The 14732-nt window shown below is 43.9% G+C and overlaps 1 protein-coding gene across 1 annotated transcript in view; it reads left to right on the top strand.

The window, feature by feature from the left end:
* The window catches only part of NID2 (nidogen 2), a 119906-nt gene that overhangs the window by 28676 nt on the left and 76498 nt on the right, over positions 1 to 14732 (top strand). The window contains 1 exon segment of the mRNA XM_073609210.1: positions 11899 to 12131. Coding sequence (XP_073465311.1) covers positions 11899 to 12131 — 233 coding nt within the window.

The following is a 14732-nucleotide window of genomic DNA, read 5'->3' as shown; positions in this document are numbered from 1 at the left end:
TAAAGGGGGCTTCCAGATTCCGATAAGCCCCCCGCCCGCAGACCCCCACAACCACCGGCCAGGGTTGTGGGGATGAGGCCCTTGTCCTCATCAACATGGGGACAAGGTGTTTTGGGGGGCTACCCCAAAGCACCCTCCCAATGTTGAGGGCATGTGGCCTGGTACGGTTCAGGAGGGAGGGGGGGCCGCACTCTCGTCCCCCCCTCTTTTCCTGCGGCCTGCCAGGTTGCGTGCTCGGATAAGGGTCTGGTATGGATTTTTGGGGGGACCCCACGCCGTTTTTTTTTTTTTTTTTGGCGCGGGGTTCCCCTTAAAATCCATACCAGACCTGAAGGGTCTGGTATGGAATTTAGGGGGAACCCCACGTCATTTTTTTTTTTAAATTTTGGTTCGGGGTTCCCCTTTGGGGAATTCCCATGCCGTTTTTATCAATGAACTTCTATGTGTATTGTCGGCAATGCAATAGCCGCGGGTAGTTTTAAATGAGTTTTTTTCCTTCAAAATGTCATTTTGCTGTCAGACTGTTCTAAACACAGGAAACATGCGCCCCTTTACAGGCACACTATAGACACCCCCCAGGTACGAAATTTAAAGGGATATTACACTTTTATTGTTTGACTTTAAGCATTATTAAAATCACTGCTCCTGAAAAAACGGCCGTTTTTAAAACTTTTTTTTGCATTGATCCATGTCCCCTGGGGCAGGACCCAGGTCCCCAAACACTTTTTATGACAATAACTTGCATATTAGCCTTTAAAATTAGCACTTTTGATTTCTCCCATAGATTTTTAAATGGTGTTCCGCGGCATTCGAATTTGCCGCGAACACCCCAAATTGTTCGCTGTTCGGTGAACTTGCGAACAGCCAATGTTCGAGTCGAACATGAGTTCGACTCGAACTCGAAGCTCATCCCTACTCGGGAGGTTAAATATCTTTGTCCTACTGTGACCATTGTCCCCAAGACTGAACGTGAGGGGAAAAAAATCCACATTTTTGAGTTATGGGAACAGGAATAGAGGGGTTTTCCAATAGGAACACTTGTTGCAGTGAAAACGGTTGAAGAGATGATTTCCCACTCACCGTAGAACAGGAAGTAAATGGGAATCTCCCCCATGGGACACATACAGTAAAAATGAAAAACTGATGGGATTTATCATGGCTCTATTCAAAATGAAAAGTTTTGATTTTAGTTCACAGTGACATAGTGGTTAGCACTTTTACCTTGCAGCACTGGATCCTTGATTTGAGTTCCAGTCGGGACACATGGAGTTTGCATTTTCTGTGTGCTTGCATGGGTTTCCCTTGGGTACTCCAACTTTCTCCCACACTCCAATGTCATGATAGTAGGTTATTTGGATCCTGTCTAAAACTGATCCCTTTATATTTTACTGAGCGCTCCCAAGATGGCTGCCTCACCACCTACCCCAGCAGCTGATAAAACGCTTTGCATCCTCAGGGAGAAATGTGCTTTAGAAATCTAAATAATTTTATAAAATGAATTAGATGAACTTAAAACATATTGAGTTAGGCAATATAAAGTTTTTATGCCCATGTGCCCAACCGTCCCTAGCTCCAAATCATTTTTGGTTGCTCTAGTCTTCTGCATATTGCAATGTTCCCAGTTGGTCTGGTGTAATGATTGGCTGGGACTTGTTTAATTATGTATAAGTCCCTGTTCACACTTGCGAATTGTGATGTTTCTGCCATCACACTGCAATGCATAACAATAGAGATCATATTATTCTGTATGGTGCCCATTGGCACCAATGCAGCATGCTGCAGTGCAACTTTTATAAAGGTGCAGGTTCTGAGAAACTCCTCAAAATCTGGTCTACATAATCTTCCTACTCCTACAAAGCAAAACCTTCTGCACATGAGAGTAATTGTCAAACACCAATTTTTAACTCCTATCCGCTTCTTAGCGGAAGATGAGGATACATTACGTTTTGCTGCCCTCTCAGGAATGGGGATGCCCCAGTAGCGTACTATAGAAAACACAAAGAAGAGAAAGTGCACCAGCCTAGCACGTTATCCCAATATCACCTTTATTAATACTCCAACATAATTGTACTCACAAAAACTGTGATATCAAAGCCCATCAGAGTACGCATCAGCATCAGAGTTGCTCAATCCACTGCATGTGCTCCTTAGCGTAGAAGAACACCACTTGGATCCTAGCTGGATTACATGTTTTGAGGGTAGCGTCCACTTCCTCAGAGCCAAACTCTGCACATAGCACTGAGGGTGCTACCCTTGAAACACGTAAGCTAGCTAGGATCCAGGTGGTGTCCGTCCAAGCTGAGGAGCGTGTGCAATGAATCGAGCAAATTTGATGCTAATGCTTACTCTGATGCGCTTTAATATCACAATGTTTATAAGTACAATTATGTTGGAGTATTATTAAATGTGATATTGGGATGATGCGCTAGGCTAATGTGTCCTCTCTTCTTTAGGTCTTCCTACTCCCAACCAGATCAAAGGGCATTACACCTTTGAGCAATGTGGATACTTGGAAGGCTTGTGATAGGAGGGATCTTAACCCCCTGACCCCCTTTTTGTTACCACCTTCTTCTTTTCTTTTGTTCTTTCTCTTTTTTTTTTTTTTTTGTTTCTCTGCTTTTCTATATTTTTAGCTTATTAACCCCTTGGCGCATTAAAGAAAGGATGCTAGATGGCCTATCCACCTACATTAGGTCTTGGCATGAACTCTCATTTTACCCTTAAAATCATATTTCCAAGATACTTATGTATTGTTTTATAGTTCAGTGGTGTATGTGCAACATCTGTAATTATAACAGACCTGATGATGGCACTCACTTGTGATGGGGACTAAAATGTATAATTGTCCCTGGAGGTAACTCATTGGGGCTTCCCCTCTTTCTCTTTAGTACTAAAAACCTATTGAACAAGAACAGGCCCAGGTTCTTCTCTTGGTGTGTTTTTTAGCCCCATAGACATCAATGGAAATTCATTGAAAATACATGTACAAGCCTTTTTTAGTGCATTTTTGTGCATAACAGCCAGCCTCCTCTGTCTAGGAACATCTACTCTGACTGCAGAAAAATGGAGAGGGCAGGCCAGACCATCATGGATGAGATGATATGACTGATGTGTGAAATGGCATTGCTCTACGATCCCAGTGTTCCTGTGATGTCTCAGAAATTTGGATTTTCCCCTCACTTTCAGTCTTGGTGAAAATGGTCACAGTAGGACAATAATCACAAGGATCGCTGCAAGTGGGAGAGGGCATGGAATGACATTGCCCATGTAGTTTGTTCATTGGGCTTTCTACCCTGCCAAAAACATGGCATATAGAACATGACTGGCCAGATAACACAACTACAACCCACAACACAGTGGAAGGACAATAAACCAAACTAAAAATGACACATTTACAATAAAACAGAAAAAAAACACATGGTTATGTATAAGAAATAGTGTGGACAGGGGCTGTTCCAACTAAATGAGTGCCGGATGACTTCTGATTGGCTGATGTGCAATGTTTAGGATATAGAATTCCAGCTGTGCATGGCGTCACTGATTAGACTACAGTATAAAATTCAGATGACTTTAGCAGCCTCTGTGCCGTTCAACAGGAAGCAAGCTATTTACTCTTGCGGCTGGAGCCAAGGGACGCTGTGTGAAATGTCCATTTACGGAGAATTTGGCACGGAGGCTTTAACTAGCCCCTCTAGCTCCCTCGTGTCCAAGGGCCACTGTCTTTCCTAGTAGAGAGCTCCTGGAGAGGCCTTCTTTGATCCTTTGTTTGAGGAACTTTAAGCTGCAGCCTCTCAGTAGTCCTGAAATTAGTACAGCTAAACGCTAATGAGGCAGGAGGCTCCCTGCGCTGCTCTGTTTGATTAAAATTAACGTTTCCCAGTAGAATTCTGGCGGGGCCCACTGCTGGCCCCGAATTATCCGATCTAGAGGCGAACCAATGAAGGGAACAGTGCAAAAATGTTTGTGCTAAAGTTTCAGGAAAACCCCAGATAACCCATCCCGTACCCTCAGCCCTTTACTGTCACTGCAAGAGATGAAACTCCTTTTATTTTGAAGCAGCCTTGCCATGTTGCATCTCATTACTGCAAAGGAAAGGGGAGATTTTAAAATATATCCTTCTCATAGGTGTGCGCAGCCTATTGCATTAGGGTGTGCACCCCAAAGCTCAAACACACTTGCCTTTCTCTGCAGCCTCAGCTGCATGGGGCAGTGAATGAATGGGAAGTGCTCTATGCTTAGCGGCTTCCTGTTCATTCACAACTGAAGCATAGTAAACATTGTTCACTATGCTTCAGTTATGAATGAACACAGTGAGTGTGTTCACTGTGTTAATTTAGAAAAGGAAGGGGACTCTCCAAACTGAAACATCCCCTGCAGCAGCCGGAAGGAGAGGAGGGAAGCCAGCAGCACTGCAGGGCGGAGGGGTTGGCAATACGGGCAAAAGCCTGGGCACTAGGTGGAATCTGCGCCGCACATATGGATTAGGGCACACCTGGCATACCTCCTGCGCACACCTATAATCCTTCTGTCCTTCTCCAACATGTCAGATTGTCTCTGTATGGTCAATCTATTTTTCATAAAAGCCAACTGTGGGACAAAATCTAACCTTTTTAGCCCCCCCCCCCCCAATATGCCTTAACTAACTACAGGGGTTAAATACTTGTTAGATCTAGAGGGAGATGAGAATGCGTTACTCCCACTCCAGCTGGCTCCATCACTCTCCTCTCCCCTCAGCGTTTTGGTTCCCTGGTGTCATTGTGTGCAATGCAGGAGTGTGACCATGGCCTGAAGCTCAATAGAGAAGAGGCATCATGGGAACAGTCACACCTCTGGAGGAACCTTGGTGGAGCAAGGAACAATGTAAGTATTTCTTATTTGTGTACCGTAAGACTGAACAAGCCAGCACGTATCTCTTCCCCCAGCGCTTTGGTCCCCAGGTGTCATTGTGTGCAAGGCAGGACTGTGACTATGGCCTGGAGCACCATAGAGAAGATGTGTCATGGGAACAGTCACACCTCTGGAGGAACCCTGGTGGAGTGAGGAACAAGGTAAGTATTTCTCCTTATCTGTGTACCCTAAGACTGAAAGAGCAGTCAGCCCTTGCGGGAAGGGGGGAGCAGAGCTGAGGGAGTAGATTTTGTCTAATTCCTGGAGTTGGGCTTTAAAGAATAGAATGACTGCTCAGGGTGTGGCAAGGAGCATCCTTTTGTCTAAATTCTTTGGCACTTAAAAGACTTGCAGGAATTTTTGAGGGTATGACATTAAGTAGAACTTGCACTAAAATGCAGGGACCTCTTACTTACCAAGGGTCCCGTCTTCCATGCCACAATGCTACATTAGAATAAAAAAAAAAAACGCAAGTTTAAAGAAATAAACACTTATTTATCAACTTTTTTTTTTATTATGGGGCAGGGTTTTGGCAAGGAGCCCCCAAGTAAATAAGCAGACCTTGCTTGTAGGGCAAGTAAAGTAGATCTAAAGCCAAAGCTCCTTTTCTATTTTGGTTACAGTAGAAGGTTACAACCCCTATCAAGTGTTTTTTGTTGTTTGTGTGCCCTCTGGGGAGATTTTGCCCTTCCTATTTGACCTGGTAGCCAGTGTCGGGACAAGCTACCTTAGTACCCATGGCCAAAGTGCTCCACATGAGCTGTGAGCTACTTCAGCAGTATGGATTGCAGCTCCAATCCTTTTTGCACCCTCATCCTGCTGAAGCACGCATGGCGTTTGCCTTTTATTGCTATCCCTCGGCCCACCCCTGCTGGTGACCATTGTAAACAGGACATTACGTGAGAGACAATCCAACATTTTACAGTTGTCGCCATAACAGGAATAAAGGGCAAATTTTCCAATGGGGATAGCATCGAGGTGTGTCTAAAAACTTTGGTAAATGCTATCATAAAACAAACAAAACCGAAGATACAAACAAATTACCTTTTATTAGCCTTCAAAATAATCGCCATCCTTCACAGCACACTTTTGGCAACGTTCATAAAGCTTCTTGAAGCTGTCTGCAAAGGCCTCTTAGGAATCAATTGCAGAACCTCTGTTATAGATTCTTGGATTGGTGCCACATCCGTAAAACATTGTCTTGACCTTGGACTTTTGCAGGCGACTCTTTTTGGGTCACAGGAAGATGGTGCACGCCATTCCATTGATTTCTGCTTGCATTCCGGATCAAACTGGTAGAACCAGGTCTCATCCCCTGTGATGATGGTTCACAGAAAGGTTGGATCCTGGTCACACATGGTAATGAAATCTCCAGAGGTTTCCATCCATTTTGCTCTCTATTCATCTGTCAGCTTGTGCAGCACAACCCGGGAGCAGATCTTCCGCTTACCCAAATCTTCACGGACGATGGTGTGCACCGTGTACTTGGTAATGCCCAATTCCTCTGCCATCAATTGTAGAGTCAGTCGCTGATCTCGTGCCAGCATTTGTTGTACTCGCTCGATCACATCTAGGGTTCTGCTTCTCAACGGACAACCCAAACGTCATCTTAGTCGTTTCTTCCCGTCTTCCATCCCGCACACTTAAACCAACATTTCATCTGTCTCGTCAGTTTTCCCCAATTTGTAGCAGAACTTGATGTTCACTCATTTCTCCATTGCACTGTGACCCTACCTCTCACACTGACTACGTTAGACTGCTCACAGTGGGTATACCCTGACAGTCACGTGTACTCCACACTAGGTACCAATTCTTGACTTGTGTCTGGATATTCATGTGCATGCGCGCTCACCTGGCCCATGTTGCCGTTGATATATCAGACAATTCACAGAACTTTTTAGGCACACTTCATATTAGAGGTGCACGGAATGGAAAGTTTGGCACCGCAAATTCAGGATGCACTTGGCCGAAAACCAAAAAGGACAGTTTAAAAAGAATATATATTTTTTTATATATAATTCATATTTGACTTTTTAATTAATATGATGAATTTAAAGTGGATGTAAACCCGAATCATGCAACATGAGCTGGGCACATATATCGGCAGTGTTTTATTATCTCTCTTCGAAGCACTATGTGTAGCTGCTCTGTTCTTCTGTTATCAGCTTAATAACTTCTGAGAAGTTCTCCATCAACTGTGATAAAAGTAGCCTGAGTTTTTTGTGTTTGGGAGGATGCTATAAATTAGCAGAGTGCTGTTCTGAAAGTCTCTACCTATGAGGAGAGAGGGGGTGTGTGCCTTTCCTCCAATCGGCTATCTTGGCTGTATGCCCAGGCTTCACTGCAGTGCTGAACAGGGAGAGAAAATCTTCTAACATGATCTGAACTTTCTAAGGGATATATAAAGACAACAGATATGCATGTAAAACCTATGTAGGGAGATTTGTTTAATTCCTGTGTATAATCTGAGGCTGTTCACTTCACTGGGTATATGTGAGGGTTTATATCTACTTTAAATTAATATGCATTTGTTGGACATTATTGACACCTTTAGCGCAAGAAAAGCTAAAGAAAAATGTATCCCTTTAAATTCTATGTATGTTTTCACACTGGTCTGTTATGCTTCCGTTGTGATGTTAAAAATCCTGCTTGCTGCATTTTTGGTCAGTTAAAAAAAAAAAAAAAAGAGGCACCAAAAATGCACTAAGTATTATCACAAGTTTCAGTGTAAAACAGGAAAGAAAGACCCTTCCCCAATGATGTTTTGCCATATGTAGGCTGTGCTGTCAGTGGGCATGATGAACTGGATTGGTTGGGAGACAGATGAGTGTAGTTTATACATTCCCATGTACCCCCCCCCCATTCACCCTTCCATGCATGACAGATTGACATACTGTTGCACTTAAAGGGATCAAGGGGTAGCAGTGCCGGGAATCCACCTCCTCCTATTATTTATTGACTAGATAATTACAGAGTAACCAGAGTTAAAGATTGACCTGCAGTGTGTTACATGGGTGAACAATCCTACAATACCTTGTGTACAGATCTGTAATAGAGCTGGGCAGGTTACTGTATTTTAAAAGAGAACAAACCCATCAGTTTTTTTTACTTTTAATCATCTTTGTTACTAGAAAAAATACACATTTTTAAAGAGGTTGTGTCCACATGTTTATATATTTGAGTCGCTTGCATAAGCAACGTTTTTGCTAAAGCGAAATCCCAGTATGTGTTATTTTTAGGGCTCGTACGCACTGCCATACAACAAGCTACATGAACAAAGCACTATTGTGTGCTATGGGCCCATTCACACTGCTCAATTTTGGTTGGTGGAGTTTAACTACATAATCCAGGACCAAATTGAATGCTTATGTTGCATTTCCGCAAATGTTTACATACGTACAGAATGAACGGACCCCGTGAATCATCTGCCTTTTGAATTTAGGCCTGAGATATAAACATCCGAAATGTGCATCAGCATAGGTGCAGAAAAATGTCTGCATTCAATCACTCTGAATGCTTGAAGGCCAAGGTCATTATACCCTATGACACATTATTATTATTATTATTATAATACAGGTTTTATATAGCGCCAGCAGTTTGCGCAGAGCTTTATAACATGAGGGCAGACATTACAGTTACAATACAATTTGGTACAAGAGGAATCAGAGGGTCCTGCTCCTTAGAGCTTACAATCTAAAAAGGAAGGGCCAATTGATACAAAAGATAATAGCTGTGGGGGATGAGCTGATGGAGGAAGTAAAACAGTGTTAGTTAGAAGCAGAATAGGCTTCTTTAAAGAGAAGGGTTTTCAGGGATTGCCTAAAGATGGATAGATTAGGAGACAGTTGGACAGATTGGGGTAGGGAGTTCCAAAGGATGGGAGAAGCTCTGGAGAGTTCGGGGTGAGAGATAAACAGTGTGTGCTCAGCAGCGGCGGTGACACCGGCACAGAATGCATGCATATGGGTTGGTGTAGTGTGCAGAAAACACTCAGGGTCCAGGTGCAGAAACAGAAATATAGTGTATCAGAAGTCCAGAAATACACAACAATCCTAGTGGGAAGGCAATCCGACCTGGGACACTCACAGGATGGAAAAGTGAAGTGTCAGTAGATGGAGGTTTCAGGGATCCGACGGCATGTCTCGAGGAGCAGAATGTGGCCTGGCCGGTCCGTACCCAAATGGGAAATATGGTGTGTTCCCTGAACTTTCCCTACTCCTCCGGAACCTTTTCCTGATGCTAAACACTGTCCATGACAGACAGGTATCCTGTCCCCTTGCTAGCCCCTCGCAAAATGCACGCCAAACACGGGAGCCAGGGTCTTAAATAGACTCTGCCTGACCCAAAATGGCCACCAGAATCGCATGAGGTGCCAGCATCCAATCAGATGGCTACCTCCCTGTGACTGAGGAAACCATATCGAAACTAGGTTCCTCTCGACTTCCTACTCCATGTGCATTGCCGCTGAGGACGAGCGCCACCTGCAGTGGAGGAAATAGACTGCACCTACCTACATGCATCTCAGCTCATATTTATGTCTGTATGAGCTCAGGTGCAGTATGGACAACTTTTATGCATAATCTTGCTGCCAGAAAGATCAAGCATAAATCAGCAGAGCCATGCGCATGAGGCCTTCTAATTGCAGGAAGTTTACATACTTGAATTTGACCTTGTATCATCCTCTTGCTGTCCCTGTACAGGAAAGGGAGAAGTAGCACAAGAAGCCAATCGGTTGTGTTGCAGTACTCATGTACTAACAAGGAGCATGATGATAGGAGGAGAGATCAGAGTGTAAGAGAAACTCCTCAGTCTTCTCCTTTCACTGTTTAGTTACAGGTTGGGGGAGGGTCAAGACCTGTAAGTGTTATTTAACTGTAGCAGAGAAAAGTCAGGTCTCCTGCCAGACAGGACAGTGCTGTGTTACAGAACAGTGTAAGTTTCTGAAATGCATAGAGAGGAACACAAGTCCTTTGTCAGGTAAAACAGCTCCATTATATGTATTTTAGGTTGTGTCATTATGAAATATAACCTCCTGAGAGAATTGTGCACATTTTTAGTTGCTGCTTTATGTAATCATTCAGTTCCCAAACTGACTGCTAAGTGGGAAGCTGTCATTCTATCACCACCTGACCAGTCCTAGTCATCAAACATGAGGAGTAACAGTTGTGGCATTCCTTTAGGCTGCGTTCACACCATTGCGCATTGGATGTGGGTTCCCTGCATCCAATTCGCAATAGCAGGAGATTTTGACCTGTTCACATAATTTCGCTGCGGCTACGGTGCAAATTTCCACAGGAGTCCTGTGCGTCTTTTGGTCCGTTTCAGGTCCAAATACAGCCAAAAATTTGGGTTGAAATTGGACCTGAAACGGTGAACCAGGACGCACCGGACCCCTGCTGGGCTTTAGTGCGTACCCAGCCCAAGTCTTTGGATTCTTTGGAAGTGCCTTGCCAATAATGAAACTCCAAGTAGGAAGCTGGTAGTGCTGGCATGATCCAAACACCCTGAAGACGTGTCGGCCAACTTTGCCCAAGAGTTTAATTCGTACAACCACATCTAAAGAAGTCAGTCCACCCAAAATGATATTTTAGTTGGTAGGCTGTGTCGGCTTCCGGCTTCTTGTATGTCTTGGATGCTTCATCAGCGGGATTCTCCGTGCTATAATTCCCGACATGGGAGTTTTGAGTGCTTTTAACCACCTTTTTGTGTGTTTTCAGCTCCTCCTGTTACATTCTCCATCATATAAAATAAAAATTCAGCTGGTATGGTGGGAGCCCCTTGATTATGGGCACAGCAGGCGTGCAGACCCCTGGAACTCAGTGCAGAGATTTCTCCAAGAGACTTCCCGAGAGATAGAAAAGACTATCAGGAGGTATTAGGCCTCACGCACATGGGCATTTGAGGCCGTGCATGATGTAAAATCAGGTTTCTTTCTGTGCCTGGGAAGGCCAGGTGCCACATACAGCCCTCTATAGACTAAAATGGCGGTGCACCTTGCGTAACCTGTGTAAATTGTACAGACGCATTCTTGGAATACAGATTTTCCATGTTCGGGGAATACGTCCGTGAGCTATATACGGGTGTATGTGAGTAAAGCTGTGCACAGCCATTCATGTGTACACAGTACAGTACCTGGACTTCCCAGGTGCATGAATACACCCAGTTTTGTGCTGTACAAGGTCTCATATGCCCTTGTGCATAAGGTCCAATTCTGAAGGATCTGGAAAAATCCTGAAATATCAGTTTGTGTGGTCTGATTATTTAACAACAGCTGCAGACATTGCCATGAAGAGTCTATATCAGGGGTGTCAAACTCCATTTCATTGCGTGTCACATTAGCATTATGGTTGCCCTGAAAGGGCTAGATGTAACTGTAAGATTAGGTGTCCATAGCACCCCCACCACCACCACCACCAACGGAGTCCCCCACCCTCTGCAGTGTGCCCCCTTTACCTTGTGCTGCTGCCTGGAAGAAGCTGGGCCGGAATTGGGAAGCAGAAAGAGCAGGGTCTGGAGGAGGGCTGAAGTGAGCTGCTGGAGTCTGCTGAATGCTGAGACCAGGGGAGGCAGAGAAGAGGGGGTGCTGCGGCTGCACAGAGAGGTGCAGGATCTGAAGGAGGGGTTCTGTCCTCTCTGCTGCCGACTGCTGAGAGGGCAGAGACAAGCCTCTCTGCAGCTGCACAGAGAAGCACAGGATCTGGCAGAGGTGTTCTGTCCTCCTTTCTACTGCTGAGACAAGGTGGGGGTGAAGGGGGATGCTGAAGCTGCAGGAGAGGTGTGAGGGCCACATGAAATGGCCTGGCGGGACAGATTCGGCCCACAGACCTTGTATTTGACATGTCTATTTAATTTGTATGTAAATTAATCATGAAAATGCAAAGCCATTTGTAGGGCTCTCCAGGCTATTTCTGGTCATTTCCATATTTGAATTTCTTGGTTATCACTGTGTTTATACATTATGTTCATGATTTCAGAACAATGTGACATCCCACTATTTATTTTTGTTCCTAGCTTAACACATTCCAGGCTGTGCTCGCGTACGACGATTCAGACACCTATGCCATATTCCTGTATCCCGAACATGGGCTCCAGTTTTTTGGGACAAGGCCAAAGGAATCTTACAATGTGCACCTTGACCTCCCCGCCAGAGTGGGGTTCAGCCGGGGCGACTCGGAGATGTTGAAGAAGGAAGCGCCGTTTTACAGCGTCACAAGCAGCGAACAGTCTGTGAAGAATCTTTATCAGTAAGTCTGACATCATCCTTCCCCCTTTTTTTTTTTTTTTTTTTTTTTTTAAGTTTAAGTTTTCACAACAGAGGTACAGATCCAACAAGGATTAGCATTCAAAACGGCAAAACAAGGCCCTGCATATAGTAACGCAGTTCCAAGAAGAAAAAAAAACCCAGGCACTGTACAGCTGATGTACATACTATGTATCCTTTTGTATAGAATATGAGTAACTCCTTTATTCTTGTGTTGAGTTCCACTGCCCATACCCACCAACCTTAAAAGGGTGAATCATGGGCTGGAGATATCACAAAGGCTGGACAATACATAACTTGTGTATATGTCAAGGAATGGGGGGGGGGGGAACCTAAATTGGGGAGGGCCAAGAGGAAGCACAGCAGATCCAAAAAGAAGGGACAAAAAAAAAGATAGGGAGGAAAGGAGGGCCCATGACCGAGCACCCACCAGAGCTCCCAGCAAGTAACCCAAGCTCAGATGGAGGTATCGTAGAAATGACTGATGATTTCAGGACATGGAAAAGTCTATCCAGATGACCCATATCCTCACAAACTGCGGATGATGTTCATATAGGCTTGCCTTTTACTCCTCCATATGCATAATGGCATTGAGTTCCTCAATCCCTTCCCTAACTGCAGGGATGACGTTGGATTTCCAATGTTTAGAGATAAGTGCATGTGCTGCTGCAATGGTGAAGCAGAATATGCCCTTTGATTTGAGCTATGAACTCGGGTATAACCAAATGCAGTGTCACCTCTGGGGTCTCAGACCAAGAATGACCTTTTGATGTTGGGATAAAATGGAGGTCCAGAAGAGCAGAATTCAAGAACAAGACCACCACATGTGCCGTAGTTTAGCCTTTCATGTTTTAAAGTGTACCCGTTACTTTGGTTCAAAAGGTGGCGCAGCAAAGAAAGGGGGAAGGGAAGCTTCCATCCTTATAAGATACTGGTCAATGGAGTTCATAGAAGAATCCAAGGTATGAATATTTTATACATGGCTAGTTACAATGGTCCAACTTGGACCACTCTACAGTAAGTATGTATATACCATACCTGTGAGATGCCTGTGGAAGATGGAAATAACTCTAGTAGGCACTGCTACTACAGCGACTTCTTGCTTCTGGGTCCCATGCTGAACAGCAGCCCCACAAATGGTGCTCCCAAACAAATCCCTGACTTGTGCTCCCTCCACCAGATGTGCTCTCACCTGGGATATATGACCACACTTTTAAATATGGTCTATGTAGGCTTGTTTCCCTTTCAGAAGACTAGACATGTTCGAAATTATAGGGTTTCACAAAGAACTTAACCTGCTGCATCAATCCTGGATGTCTCCATTCACCCGTACATAAAGAAAGGGAAACTGCCAAACACAGTGCTTTATCCTTGAGATTAATTATTTACCTTAAAATAAAACTTTCAGATGTACACTCACGTAGGGTGCCTCCAGCGCACCAAATGATCCCTTGCATGCAATATATATTAACACATACAGAGTTATAGTTATATATGTACTGAAGTTATAGGTACCACACTGTCTCGTTGGAAGAGCGTTATGATGTCATCAAGCCCTTCGCCTACGCGTTACGCCACAGGGTCACGTAGCTTCATCATGGGGGTAATCCTCTTCTTTGTGAAACCCTATGATTTGGAATGTGTCTAATCCTCTGAAAGGGACACAATCCTACATAGACCATATTTAAAAGTTTGGTCAATATATCCCAGGTGAAAGCACAAGTCACAGATTTGTTTGAGAGCACCATTTGTGGGGATCATTAAGGAATTGCTTTAATAGACACTATTGTTTTTATTTCAGCATATTTATGGACTCTAGCTTTTCATAATTCTTTATTTTTATGTTAATATTTGGTTCCTTATGATTTTAATGTGGTGGTTTTTTTTTTTTTTTACGAACAATTAGGGATATTTGCAAATTTTTGATTTCATATGTTTTGTGTTGATGGTGAAGCGCTGCATCTTTTATAATTTCATATAGCACATGTATATGAGAGTGTGTGAGCAAATCACTAAACTATTCACTGGATATTTTTGAATAAATTCACCATAACTGCTCGCAAGGATTTATTTAATTTATTATTTCTCAACACAAAGGATGTTATTTACATTTAGTGAGAAGTGTACCTTGTGCTGCTGGCTGAAGTTTTAGTGAAGTCTTCTGGCCACTGGTTCCTCTTAAACCCCCCCCCTCCCCCAGCCATGATCTTCGGGTGCTGTTGTGGATCCCAATGGATTTGTCATATACACTTCGCAAGAATGCCGACGATGCCTGCCCTTTCTGTCCTCTCTTTTATTTATAGAAATTGTACAAAACGCTTTATGAATTGAGGAGGCGGACCTTTTATTCATCCGCCCATCCTTCATTCTTAGATTGCGTTATATTCATGGATTTAATAGTACAGCTTCTATAAATGAATGATGAGCGCATATGACGGGTACCTCAGGCAGGCTCATATTAATCTCTGCAGCACCGGAAGATTACCGCTGCAGAAGTAGGGATTGGGGGTTTGAAGGCTGGAAGGTTTCAACTAAAACCTCAGACGGATTTAAATAAAAAAAAAAAATTGACAAAGCTTAGGCT

This window comes from Aquarana catesbeiana, linkage group LG13 (genome assembly GCF_042186555.1).
Source record: "Aquarana catesbeiana isolate 2022-GZ linkage group LG13, ASM4218655v1, whole genome shotgun sequence".
Classification (NCBI taxonomy): domain Eukaryota; kingdom Metazoa; phylum Chordata; class Amphibia; order Anura; family Ranidae; genus Aquarana; species Aquarana catesbeiana.
This window is presented reverse-complemented; position numbering and strand designations above follow the sequence as displayed.